Source organism: Pongo pygmaeus, chromosome 6 (genome assembly GCF_028885625.2).
Source record: "Pongo pygmaeus isolate AG05252 chromosome 6, NHGRI_mPonPyg2-v2.0_pri, whole genome shotgun sequence".
Classification (NCBI taxonomy): domain Eukaryota; kingdom Metazoa; phylum Chordata; class Mammalia; order Primates; family Hominidae; genus Pongo; species Pongo pygmaeus.
Window position 1 is genome coordinate 38,748,333 of NC_072379.2, and position 14,024 is coordinate 38,762,356.

The 14,024-nt window shown below is 46.2% G+C and overlaps 1 protein-coding gene across 1 annotated transcript in view; it reads left to right on the forward strand.

Annotated features, from left to right (window-relative positions):
• The window catches only part of PKD1L1 (polycystin 1 like 1, transient receptor potential channel interacting), a 181,230-nt gene that overhangs the window by 54,735 nt on the left and 112,471 nt on the right, over nt 1–14,024 (forward strand). The window contains exons 13-16 of the mRNA XM_063667326.1: nt 3,288–3,494; nt 7,419–7,600; nt 10,730–10,951; nt 13,352–13,512. Of these exons, the coding sequence (XP_063523396.1) occupies nt 3,288–3,494; nt 7,419–7,600; nt 10,730–10,951; nt 13,352–13,512 (772 nt within the window). The remainder of the gene's footprint in view (nt 1–3,287; nt 3,495–7,418; nt 7,601–10,729; nt 10,952–13,351; nt 13,513–14,024) is intronic.

Consider the following 14,024-nt stretch of genomic DNA (forward strand, 5'->3'; position numbering starts at 1 on the left):
ACCCACAGCCAATATCATACTGAATGGGCAAAAACTGGAAGCATTCCCTTTGAAAACTGGCACAAGACAGGGATGCCCTCTCTCACCACTTCTATTCAACATAGTGTTGGAAGTTCTGGCCAGGGCAATTAGGCAAGAGAAGGAAATCAAGGGTATTCAATTAGGAAAAGAGGAAGTCAAATTGTCCCTGTTTGCAGATGACATGATAGTATATCTAGAAAACCCCATTGTCTCAGCCCAAAATCTCCTTAAGCTGATAAGCAACTTCAGCAAAGTCTCAGGATACAAAATCAATGTACAAAAATCACAAGCATTCTTATACATCAATAACAGACAAACAGAGAGCCAAATCATGAGTGAACTCCCATTCACAATTGCTTCAAAGAGAATAAAATACCTAGGAATCCAACTTACAAGGGATGTGAAGGACCTCTTCAAGGAGAACTACAAACCACTGCTCAAGGAAATAAAAGAGGATACAAACGAATGGAAGAACATTCCATGCTCATGGGTAGGAAGAATCAATATCATGAAAATGGCCATCCTTCCCAAGGTAATTTACAGATTCAATGCCATCCCCATCAAGTTACCAATGACTTTCTTCACAGAATTGGAAAAAACTACTTTAAGGTTTATATGGAACCAAAAAAGAGCCCGCATCACCAAGTCAATCCTAAGCCAAAAGAACAAAGCTGGAGGCATCACGCTACCTGACTTCAAACTATACTACAAGGCTACAGTAACCAAAACAACATGGTACTGGTACCAAAACAGAGATATAGATCAATGGAACAGAACAGAGCCGTCAGAAATAATGCCGCATATCTACAACTATCTGATCTTTGACAAACCTGACAAAAACAAGAAATGGGGAAAGGATTCCCTATTTAATAAATGGTGCTGGGAAAACTGGCTAGCCATATGTGGAAAGCTGAAACTGGATCCCTTCCTTACACCTTATACAAAAATCAATTCAAGATGGATTAAAGACTTAAATGTTAGACCTAAAACCATAAAAACCCTAGAAGAAAACCTAGGCAATACCATTCAGGACATAGGCATGGGCAAGGACTTCATGTCTAAAACACCAAAAGCAATGGCAACAAAAGCCAAAATTGACAAATGGGATCTAATTAAACTCAAGAGCTTCTGCACAGCAAAGGAAACTACCATCAGAGTGAACAGGCAACCTACAAAATGGGAGAAAATTTTCACAACCTACTCATCTGACAAAGGGCTAATATCCAGAATCTACAATGAACTCCAACAAATTTACAAGAAAAAAACAAACAACCCCATCAAAAAGTGGGCGAAGGACATGAACAGACACTTCTCAAAAGAAGACATTTATGCAGCCAAAAAACACATGAAAAAATGCTCACCATCACTGGCCATCAGAGAAATGCAAATCAAAACCACAATGAGATACCATCTCACACCAGTTAGAATGGCAATCATTAAAAAGTCAGGAAACAACAGGTGCTGGAGAGGATGTGGAGAAATAGGAACACTTTTACACTGTTGGTGGGACTGTAAACTAGTTCAACCCTTGTGGAAGTCAGTGTGGCGATTCTTCAGGGATCTAGATCTAGAAATTCCATTTGACCCAGCCATCCCATTACTGGGTATATACCCAAAGGACTATAAATCATGCTGCTATAAAGACACATGCACACGTATGTTTATTGCGGCATTATTCACAATAGCAAAGACTTGGAACCAACCCAAATGTCCAACAATGATAGACTGGATTAAGAAAATGTGGCACATATACACCATGGAATACTATGCAGCCATAAAAAATGATGAGTTCACGTCCTTTGTAGGGACATGGATGAAATTGGAAATCATCATTCTCAGTAAACTATCGCAAGAACAAAAAACCAAACACCGCATATTCTCACTCATAGGTGGGAATTGAACAATGAGAACACATGGACACAGGAAGGGGAACATCACACTTCGGGGACTGTTGTGGGGTGGGGGGAGGGGGGAGGGATAGCATTGGGAGATATACCTAATGCTAGATGACGAGTTGGTGGGTGCAGCGCACCAGCATGGCACATGTATACATATGTAACTTACCTGCACGTTGCGCACATGTAATGTACCATAGAGCCTAAAGTATAATAATAATAATAATAAAAAGAAAAAAAAAAAAGAAAATGTGGCGCATATACACCATGGAATACTATGCAGCCATAAAAAATGAGTTCATGTCCTTTGTAGGGACATGGATGAAATTGGAAACCATCATTCTCAGTAAACTATCGCAAGGACAAAAAACCAAACACCGCATATTCTCACTCATAGGTGGGAATTGAACAATGAGAACACATGGACACAGGAAGGGGAACATCACACTCTGGGGACTGTTGTGGGGTGGGGGGAGGGGTAGGGATAGCATTAGGAGATATACCTAATGCTAAATGGCGAGTTAATGGGTGCAGCACACCAGCATGGCACATGTATACATAGGTAACTAACCTGCACACATTGTGCACATGTACCCTAAAACTTAAAGTATAATAATAAAAAAAAAAAGAAAAGAAAATTTTTTTCTCCTCTCTCCTTTTTTTTTTTTTAACAAAAGAACTTTTGTGCATCTCAAATCAAACAATTGCACAAAGGTATGTTTTGGAGACAATAAGGGAAATTTGATTATAAACTAGGTTTAAATTATACTAAGAACTTATTGTAAATTTTTAAGGTGAGATAGTAGTGTTGTGTTGATGTAGGAAAATTCCCTTAGTTTTTAGAGATGTATATTTAGTATTTAGGGGTTAAATGTCATGATTTCTGAGAATGACTTAAGAATATTTCAGTGAAGAAAAAAATAGGGAAAGCAAACATCTGTTGTGTATACTGCAAATGATTTTCTTATTATATTGATTGATTTAAAAAATTTATATATACACATAGGTGCCAAAACCCAGGAGCATAACATTTATATTTTTGACATTTGGAAACTTAAATTTTTTATGTAATCAAATATCAGATATCTTTGCTATTTTTCCATTAATTTTGTGCACAGGAAGTTTTTTCTCATAAGTATATAAATATTTACTCATTATTTTAGTTTTTTTTTTTAACCTTTTATTTTTGTCTATAAAATAGATGTAGTATTTATTCTGGTGTTGTCTAAAGCCCAGCCCTAAGAATACCATTCTGTCATTATGCAAACAAATAATTGGAGATCTACAGTTAAGACTAAGTTTCTAGTAATTTACCAGTACATTAGATGTGATGGACATTTTAATGAGACATCTTCTCTTCTTGATACTTAGATATGGAGGTCTCAGCCTGTGAGGCTGGGAGTGACGTTTGAAGCTGCAGTCTTCTGTGATATTTCCCAAGGTCTTTCTTACACCTGGAACTTGATGGACTCTGAAGGGCTCCCTGTCTCCCTCCCTGCTGCTGTGGACACTCGCAGACAGACCCTCATCCTCCCGAGCCACACCTTGGAGTATGGGAACTACACTGCCCTTGCCAAGGTCAGCTCGCTGACTTACTGCTCTACTCGCTCAGTGAAACCCGTGCTTCTCATCGCCCTGGAGCAAGAGCTCAGCATTTGGAATTCAACCCCTGTTCTATCCAGGAAAAGGGAGGTTGTTTAAAAAAAAAATCTGGATAGGATTTTAAGAGAAATGTTTAATTCCCCCAAAGAGAACAAACTATGTTCAAATGCAGTCAAAGCAATTGATGAAAAACTCCTTCCAATGTGTATAACAAAACCTTCCTGTGTACCTAATTTGAATAAGCCCTGTGCTGGTGCTGGGATGTCAGGAGAATATGTGGCCCTGCCATTTAGGGGCCAATCGCCCAGAAAGGAAAGGGGACGACAGTTAGAGGGCAGGGCATCCAAGAGGCACTCACACTGACTGCCTGGCACTTCGATTCTCAGCACGTGCTTGGTGCATTTTGGCTGGAAAAAGTGGTGAAAATATGCGAGTTAAAAGAAGGAGAGGTAATTTTTAAAAGAGTAGGCTTCAAGAAAGAGGGTGCTGAAAAGAGAATCTGTCCACAGACATAGAAAGGGATTGGGAGGGGCAACAGCTTGGCAAAGGCTAGAAGAAGACAAGGGATAGTGAGCAGACCCTGGTGGGAGATTCTGGGATCAAATGGCGCAGTGGGCAGGCCAGGCTACGGGAACCTGATCAGGGACCCTCAGGATATCTGCAGCAAAGGAGCTTTGTTCTTTGAAGCTGTGGGTCATGCAGTCCTACTGAGCACAGTTCTATCTGGTGCCTTGTGTGGCTTACCACAGAGCTCCTCGGCACCCAAACTGCCCTGACCTTGCCTGAGGAAGCAAATCCTCCCAATCTGTGCTGGGATGTCACAGCGATGGCAAATGCTGGAGTTGCCAGAAGCTTCCTCTCAGTGTCTGTACTTATCTCATTGCGAAACAGGCAGGTTACAATGGGCCAAGTGACAGCAGGCTGCAGACCAGGCTTAGCATAGCATTACTTCAGATGCAGGTTGTAGGAAAAAGCAGAGCTTTCCCAGCAGGCTGTATACTCTTCTTTAGAAATGTTGATTGGGAACGAGTAGGAAACAGACTGAAGGATGGGATGTTGGGAGAGTGTTAGTGAAGGTGAGAAGTCATTAGAGGCTGAAGCAGCAGGCAGCCGGGGAATAGAGAGCACAGCAGGGTCAATGTCAGGGGACCTCGGGGTGGTGGGGAGCATCTGACCTGATGAGTGGCTAATTGTAATAAGCCAAGGGGAAATGCAAAGGAAAATCTGTAATACTGAACGAGTAGAGGAGGGTGAGGCTGCTCTTCATTTTCCTGATGAAAACAGAACTATTTGTACCTGGCTGTGTGCTGGGGGAGGGATCTGGAGATAAATAAGGTCTTTGCACACTTGCATGAACAACCTAGTAGGGGAGGTAGATAGAGCCTGTAAACTAAAAATAAAATCCTAAGGTCCCCCAATCAACTAAACAAATCCCCTCTTGGCCAAGGGGACCCAGAAAAACCTTAAAAAATAGAGTTCCTGGCCATAGTGGGACTCAAGGTCAGGTATGCCTCATTATGCCCCCTCCCTTTCACAGTTTAGACACAACAACTGACCAACATTAATGTTAAAATAGAGATTATAAGACTGACAGAACGGACTCTTTTTTTTTTTTTTTTTTTTTGAGACAGGGTCTCACTCTGTTGCCCAGGCTGGAGTGCAATGGCTGCAATCTCGGCTCACTGCAACCTCTCCCTCCTGGGCTCAAGTGATCCTTCTGCCTCAGCCTCCTGAGTAGCTGGGACTACATGCACATACCACCATGCCTGGCTAATTTTTTGTAGAGACAGGGTTTCACCCTGTTGCACAGGCTGCTCTTGAACTCCTGGGCTCAAGCAATTTGCCTGCCCTCAGCCTCCCAAAGTGCTGGAATTATAGGTGTGAGCCATCATGCCTGGCCAGGTCATACTCTTTATGACAATAAGATACGAAATTATAAACAAGACCTAAGGCGATGCTAGGCACGAGTGAAATCACACAGTCCTACAATTAAAAAATAAACTATGTTCCCATTGCCACAGGATTTTTCTCCCTTTTTCTCTATCAACTAAACAAACACTAGCCTTAAAATAAACAATATTAAAACAATTACAACTCTACAACCACCAAACATCAACTAATTAACCCCCATTCCTCAAGCCATAACTATGACTTTAATTAAACAAAAAACTAATTTCTATAACTTTTTCCTAATAAAAAACACCAACCGTAAACTAATTCTGCCCAGTTTGACTACGCATTTAAGTGCCTTCATGTCCCTACTTTACCTTTTAACATAAAAGACCTAATTATAATACATTGCAATATTGTCTCCACCCAAAAGTAAACATAAAACACATTTATATGTTTGCTTATTACACAAAAACACAATCCTCTTCCATAGATATCCATAGCTCCTATATCCTGTGAATACGTGATAACGCATTCAACTGAAATTCCTGTCTTACCCCTCCCTCCCTCCTCCAAATACTTACCTTCAATTTTTTAGCCAGAGACTACACTTCCTGCTTACAGATTATAATCCCTTTCTTAAAAAATAAAACTCTGCTTTCTAAATATATAAACTACGTAATTTTTAAATTAAACCCCGCAAGCCATAGAAGATGTGTCCAGCCTGTGGGACAGGCCAGGCAATGGGAGCTCCGAGGGAGGTTTGGCTGTGAGCCGGGAGCCACTTCTGTAGTCTTCAGTGTCTTTGCAGGGGGTCCGTGTCTTTCTCTAGGTCTTGGAGACCTTCTGACAGATAAGGTAACTTCTGCTGTCTCTGACCTCACAGTCAGAGCCTCAGGTTTCCTTTGCTCCTGACCAGCCCTGCATCTTCCCCAAGCAACTTCCTGCTTGGTGCCTCCTCCAGCCTTTGTATATACTTGGAACATTCTCAGCAGCTCCTTGGAGCTGGAGAGGCTGAGCAAACAGAGGTTGAAGGTGGAAATGAGAGTTCTGATCCTACAGCTGTTCCGTTGTCTTTGGTCCTACTCAGGAGACTGATCAGCAGGGAACTGTGTGCATCTGAAGAAAATCTAGAGTGATCAAGGCTGAGACCCAGTGAAAGAACAGCAAGTATTACACTGTATTTTTTCAAATTGCATCAATTTTTTTTGACAGGGTCTCACTCTGTTGCCCAGGGTGGAGTGTAGTGGTGTGATCTCAGCTCACTGCAACCTCCCCCTCTGGGCCTCCTGGGTTCAAGCGATTCTCGTGCCTCTGCCTCCCAAGTAGCTGGGACTACAGGCGCATGCCACCACGCTCAGCTAATTTTTGTATTTTTAGTAGCAATGAGGTTTCACCATGTTGTCCAGGCTGGTCTCAAACTCCTGAGTGCAAGCAATCCACCCACCTCAGCCTCCCAAAGTGCTGGGATTACAGGCATTAACCACCGCGCCTGGCTGCATCAAACTTGTAAAAGAACAATATGAATGTTTTATTTATAACATGTTCCACTATTCCTGGGTTTAAAAGTATTTGTCTTAAATTTCGTTTACATTTCCTAAAGTCCATGATATGTTTGGGGGTTAGAAAGAAGCAGCTGTAAGATAGGTGAAGGAAGTTGCACAAAAGCCAGGAGCCTGAAGGATTCACTGTGGAAGGAGGAGGTTTGAAAATTATAAAATGTGCACACATGGAAAGTCTCTGTTGTGTTCAAAAGTTGGCTAGGAAATGCCCAACTTTGTACATTAACACAAGCTTGGAAGGAAGATGTCCGTGCTCTTGTGGACTCCGGTCACAGCTCTCATGTCCCACAGTAGAGTGATTATTTTGACTAGCAAGACTGTTTTAGTTGGAGCCAGGGATGCATTGAGACTCGTTGGCTTCCTTTCTAATTTTCAGATGAGCGTGTTTCTCCAGCGAGTCCCTGCCTTGTCCCTGCATGACATCCCCTGTCCTTCCTTGCTCCTGCAGGTTCAGATTGAAGGCAGTGTGGTGTACAGTAACTACTGTGTGGGCCTGGAGGTGCGATCCCAGGCCCCTGTCAGTGTGATCTCCGAGGGCACACACCTGTTCTTCTCCAGGACCACCTCATCCCCCATTGTCCTCAGAGGGACCCAGTCCTTCGACCCTGACAACCCTGGGGCGACTCTCAGGTGAGCACCACCCACACACACAGCTGTGCAGCTACTCAGACTGCGCATTCTGCAAATGCAGGCTCTGGAACATTGGAGGCTATTAATAGTTTTAAATTCTAAGCACATCAACTTTCATAAGTTTAACTGCTTTATTTAGGATCAAAATATAAGGGAATTGAGGAAAAGAGTGGAAGTAAAATGTGAGTCGCTTTTTAAGGTGGTGTTTAAAGAATGATCTGTTTTGGAACATGAGGTTTGAGTGTCACCATTGTTAAATTCTTGGTTAGTGAGATGCCGTAGTGTGTGGAAGGCTTGGTTTCCACGAGTTGCTCATCTCCAGGTAGATGGGTCTCTTGTTGCTAGAGGCTGCCCCCAGTTCAGCACTTGGTCCTCTTCTCCATCCACACCCCTTCCCACCTATGGCCTCAGCCAGGGTCCTGATGTGGATCCATCCATGATCCATGTGCAACAGCCTCAAACAGGAATTCTCTGTTTAGACCATTCTCCAGACTCCGGGCTGTGAGATCCGGCATCCCTACAGCACCCCCTCTGGACAGCCTCGAGACATCTCAGCCACACACTTGCCTTCTGTACCCATGAAAGGACCTTTCCAGTTGCTCAGGCCAAAATCTTCTCTCTTTTTGTTTATTTATTTATTTATTTTTTGAGATAGGGTCTCACTCTGTCCCCCAGACTGGAGTGCAGTGGCTCGATCTCAGCTCACTGCAAACTCCGCCTCCTGAATTCAAGCGATTCTCCTGCCTCAGCCTCCTGAGTAGCTGAGACTACAGATGCACGCCACCATGCCTGGCTGATTTTTGTATTTTTAGTAGAGATGGGTTTCACCATGTTGGCCAGGCTAGTTTTAAACTCCTGACCTGAAGTGATCTGCCTGCCTTGGCCTCCCAAAGTGCTGGGATTACAGGCGTGAGCCATCATGCCCGGCCACAGGCCAAAATCTTTACCAGCATCTTTTACTTTTTCTTTTTCTTTCTTTTTTCTTTTTTTTTTTTTTTGGCCCTCCCTTAAACATCGGTTCCACACCACCTCCCCTACCCCAAGTACATTCTGGTTTGAGCTGCCAGGGTCTTGGGCTCATCTCCATAAGATCTCCTGGCCAGTCTCCACACCTCCATCCTCCCCTGCAGCGCTGTCTCCAAGGCAGGGATGGGTTCTTTTACTAGTATTATTGGTTTTTATTCTTTTTGATTTAGGGGATATGAGTCCAGTTTTGTTACATGGATATATTGGTGGTGTTAAAGTCTGGACTGTTAATGTAACCATTCCCTGAATGCTGTACATTGTACCCATTAGGTAATTTCTCATCCCTCACCCGCCTCCTACCCTCCCTCCTTTTGGAGACAGATTCTCTTAAAACAGTCAGAAGAACTTTACTTCACAGTTCGACCCTCCAGCACCCCCTTTTTACTCAAGAGTAAAAGCCAACGTCCTCACAATGCCAGTGAGGCTGATGTGACCTCTCCCAACCCATTGCAGCTTCAGCTGTCCCTTCCTGCCTCAACAGCTCACTGCTCAGCCTGTTTGGCCTTCCTGCCCCTCCTTGGACTTACCCAGCTTGCATCTCTCTCAGCTCTTTACAGCAAGGGTTCCTTCTGCAGCTCATCACTCAGTTCAGCAAACATCTGCCATCACCCCCTTCCTTTCACTCATTGCTCAAATATCACCTTCCCAGTGGGGTCCCCGCTGAGACTCCAAAATGACAGATCCTGCCCTGATTTGTTGGCATCTTTCTTCACAGTAGTCACCCCTGACATCGAGCCTTTGCTCACTTACTATGGTCACTGCTCTGGAAGGCAGGTCTCTTATCTTGACATATCCCCCATGCCTGGAACGTAGTAGCTAGTCAGGGAATATTTATTTATAAAGCAACAGATGAGTTGCGTTGTTTTCCCAACCCCTGTGATCGCACATATTTGCTGTATTCCAGGTGTGGGATTTGGTGTTTCTTGAGTTGAGAGGGGTCAAAAGGCTGCTTGGACTCACCAATTTGATTCATGCACATGTTCTGGGAAAGCCCTCAGCCATCTGCAGACTTCCCTGCACCCAACCTAAGGAGACAGAGGCTGTGTCTTACTCATCTTCACATCCCTATGCCCTAGCACCCGCACAGTGCCCAAAAACAAGAGCTCCATGTGAGGCTGCTGAAATGAGCTGAATTTGTTCCCTGGGAGTATAGAATATTCCAGCTAAGTCCCGGGGCAGTTGCTCTGCACAGCCTGTGAGCTGGAGGCAGTGCTCCTGCTAAGCAGGGTAGTTCCTGAGCCATCACAGTGCCTCTTTATGCAGGCTCTGGAAACAGAAAGGTCTAGAATGAGGTGCCTGCACACCAGACAGAGAAATGCTCTTTAAAAGATCAATATCAGTTCACATTTAGGTGATACCTCTGAAAAGGGCTTATGGCTGCGGGATGGGGCCAGGGCTTCCTAGCCACAAACATTTCCATGGCAGCATTTCCTCCCTACTGGAACTGTATGTTTGAGTGTGCATCCCTGCTAGAGCAAGACTGGCTCAAGGCTGGGGATGACATCTTCCTGCTTGACCTGGACGGAGCAGCCATGTTTATCTCGTTGGGTGTGGCAATTGTTGTATTGCAGAAAGACTGTGAGACTGGGAGGAGAGATGCCTGAAGTCCATCTCGCAGACCCCTCACTAGCTGTGCTACAGGGAAACACTCTGAGGCCTCCCAAATACATTTTCTTCCGAAAATTGGGCTCACATAGCATTCTTGTCTGTCACATGGAGCTGTCATGAGGATGGGGTGCAGTGTTTGGGACATACTTGAGGGCAGCACAGCTGTGTGACTTGGGAAGTGGCAGTGATGTGAGCAGAGGAGGTCGCTGTGCGCAGAGAGGGGTAGGAAGCCTGGGGCGGCTGGAAACAAGGCTGTCTGGAGTCAGGCCTCAGTGAGTCAGGAGGGGTGGCCTGAGCCCACCCCAGATGATGGTGGTGCTGCACTTTTGCAACCTCTCACCTCGCTTACAGGGGAAAATGTGGGAAGCAATATCTCTTTCCCAGCATGTGTCCCCTGTGGTCCCGCTCACCTGGGGAAAACCCATGCGGTGACACACGGTAGTCCCTGACTCTGCCTGATACTCCCCTCAGCCACTCTGATGACTTCTCCAACAGGTATCACTGGGAATGTGCCACTGCCAGCTCCCCAGCACATCCCTGCTTCGACTCCTCCACTGCACACCAACTGGACGCCACGGCTCCCACTGTTTCCTTTGAGGCACAATGGCTCAGTGACAGCTATGATCAGTTCCTTGTGATGCTGAGGGTCTCCAGTGGTGGCCGGAACTCTTCTGAGGCCCAGGTGTTCCTGTCCCCCTACCTTGACTCGGCATTCAGGTACCACCTGCCCTGCGTTCGGCACAGCTCAGCTCACAGGTGTTTGTTCCCACCTGGTGCTAGCATCAGTGAAAGGAATCTGCTGTGCACAGCAAGCAGTTTGGAGTTTGGCCATGCAGGATTCTCACTGCAAAGGAGGAGGAGAAGACTGTTCAGAAAGCAGCTGGGGAAGCAGTCCCTGCTTTCGGGCTGATGTCTGGGCAGCATCTGACAGCCAAGCACACTAGCTAAAGCTGGCACAGCCGGGGGTTCCAAGTGGAACCTCAGCAGGAACCCTCCTATCACAGCACCTGCCCGAAAGATCGGGGACTGTCCTGGGGCTTGGGGCTGAAGCCAGGAGGCAAAGCCATCAAGTTCCCAGCCAGGGGTTTCAGGGCCATGCCCAGGCCTTCCAAGCATCACAGGGCACAGGGGACAGCAGTGTGGGCCCAGTTGTGATGTCTGAGACTGTGAAAGATGCAGAGGCAAAGAAGTACTGTGCCCCAAACCCAGAACCCTTGTAGCGCTGAGGCCAGAACAGCACCAGTGGGTGTAGTGCAGCCCCCGGACACCAAACACAGGATACCAGGACCGAGCCAAGTGCAGGAAGGGTGTGAGTTGCAGCTGTTTCCCAGCCTCCTCCTCTAAGGGGTTTGGGTCATTATGTAAGTGAGCATCAGGATGGAGCAGGAGCCCAGGTCCACCTGCTTTGGACACTCTCCTGTGGGAGCTGCAAGCTGGCACCCACCCAGGAAGCAATGCTGGGACTGACCCTCTGCCCATAGCCCTATATGTCACCTGGAAGGCCCCAGGCAAATTGAGCTCCTTCCATCATGGATGGTAGGGGCAAGGGGCCTGGGCAGTTACTATGGTCCTATTTGTGGGCTGGGTGGTTTGGGAAGGCTTCCTGGAGGAGGAAGCAAATCTGCTATCCTCAGAGATCAGAAAGACTGCTTTGAAGGTCATTCCCCGGACTGGAATTCAGGGTTTCAAGATTAGAGCCATGAAAATAAGGCTCAGTAGATAAGAGTGGGCCATGCCATGGTGAGCCCCAAGGTCACACAGTGCTGCCCAGGGGCCCCCCCAGGTCCGGACTACTGACTGTTATTTGAGGCTCCAGATATGTATTAAAAGTGAAGAAATGCCAGGTACAAGGCTACAACAATTGGGGCACAATTTAAATCATTAAATTTAACAAATTAAATACTTTTATTCCAAAAATGTAATGTACTATATACCTCTGCTTCTCATGAGATAATTACACAATTTATTTTAAAATATTTTTTCAATATGCGCCAAAGCTGTTGGGTGAACATCTTTTGATCCCGTCAGGAAGGTCCAGGCCTATGTTGGATGATGTCCCCAGGAGGTCTGGAGCTGGAGGGACCTCTCTTTGCCCATGTCCGTCTGCACCCCCGTCACCCCACTGTGCACCCACACAGATGCACCCTTTCACACACACACACACACACACACACACACACACACTGGGTCCAGTGCTGGGCGAGGACGCTGTGTGGCCCCTCCCATCATGGCGCCTCACTCTGTGCTGGGCGTCGAGTGCTTAGGCCTTGGTCTGAGACGTGGGCTGTCAGGTGCAGGGTATAGGATGTTTGCATGGGAGACACCAGGTACCACACACACCCCAGAGTATCTACCGACCTTGCCTTTTAAAACCTCCCTATGTCCCACAGGAAATAAATCTGTTATATCCCAAACCACCCCCGTGATATTATGAAAAACCATAAAAGTGCACTCTGGAAAGTGCTGGGTCAGCAAAGAGACTAGAGGGCTTGACAGAAGGCAGCCGTGGAATGCAGGCCCAAGGGAGGTGGGTGTCGGGTGGGCGTGGGATGTGTGAGCTGCCCAGGACCCACAACCCTGCACAGGGAAGAGGCGGGGCCGAGGCAGTGGAGACATCTTTCTCTGTGAGCATCTGAGGCTGTGTGGGAATCACAAAGGTGGACGGCCACGGGGAGGGTTTGGGAGGGGATGGGTTTGCAGCTGGTAGAAGTAAGCCCTGAGGCAAGGCAGCGAGGAGGGATCACGTGGTGGCAACTGCTCTAGTGTGGAGAGCTGGGCCAGAGCCCAGGCTTGGAAACAGAGGGACCTTGGCCAGGCCCAGCTCTGCCCTCACCGCTGTGTGACTCGGACAAGCTGCACAGCCTCTCTGAACTCTGTAGGGTGACAGTGTCCTTGCCTCACTGGATCTCACAGTGTTAGAGCAGATCACGCGAGTGTCGAGCTTGGCGCAGTGTTGGCCACTCCATATGTGCCATCATATGTTCTGTGACATTGCTATTGAAGTCCCTTAATAAAGATCCAAAGTAGGGTGATTTAAACATGCCTAACATGAATTAATGTGACCAAAGAACCCTCACATTATTTTCCTAAGATCTCAAGCCAATTTACATATTTCAGATTCGTCCACATCTCCTGGGTCAGCTTTAAAGACACCTTCATCAACTGGAATGACAAACTCTCTCTTCAAGCTATGTGTGAGGACTGCAGTGAAATACCGAATCTATCTTATTCCTGGGATCTCTTTTTAGTCAATGCAACAGAAAAGAATAGGATAGAAGGTAAAAAGGATTGATAGCTTTATTTTGTTGTCTGAGGGAAAAACTCAGGGTTATTGTGAGATTGCTAAAATGTTGCAAAATGCATTTGGTATGACCCAGTGTGTCTGATCTGCCTGGTGAATGGTCTGTCGTGCTTCCCCAGCCCCTCTTGCCTCTACAGTCCGTGTGAACACTTGTGAGGCACCAGCAGAAGAGGTGACACACTCAAGGGCTGCTTCTGACCTCAGTGTGATATGGAAGGCTGCGCCCAACATCTGTGTAGGCAGTTTTATTGAGCTAAAGCCACAGTTCAGAAGGACCTGCGATGTGACACACTGCCCAGAGGGCTGTGTCCCTCACCACCTCATCTGTCTTTTGGGCCAGCTGCACAGTGAGGAATGAGCAGAGGAACCAGGGCGGAAGGTTCCAGTCCTTCCTCCCACACTACCAGCTGGTGGCTTTAAGCAATTCTAAGATTTCATTTTCTTGGGTGAAAGATGAGGATCCTACTGTTTCACAGAGTAGTATCAGGG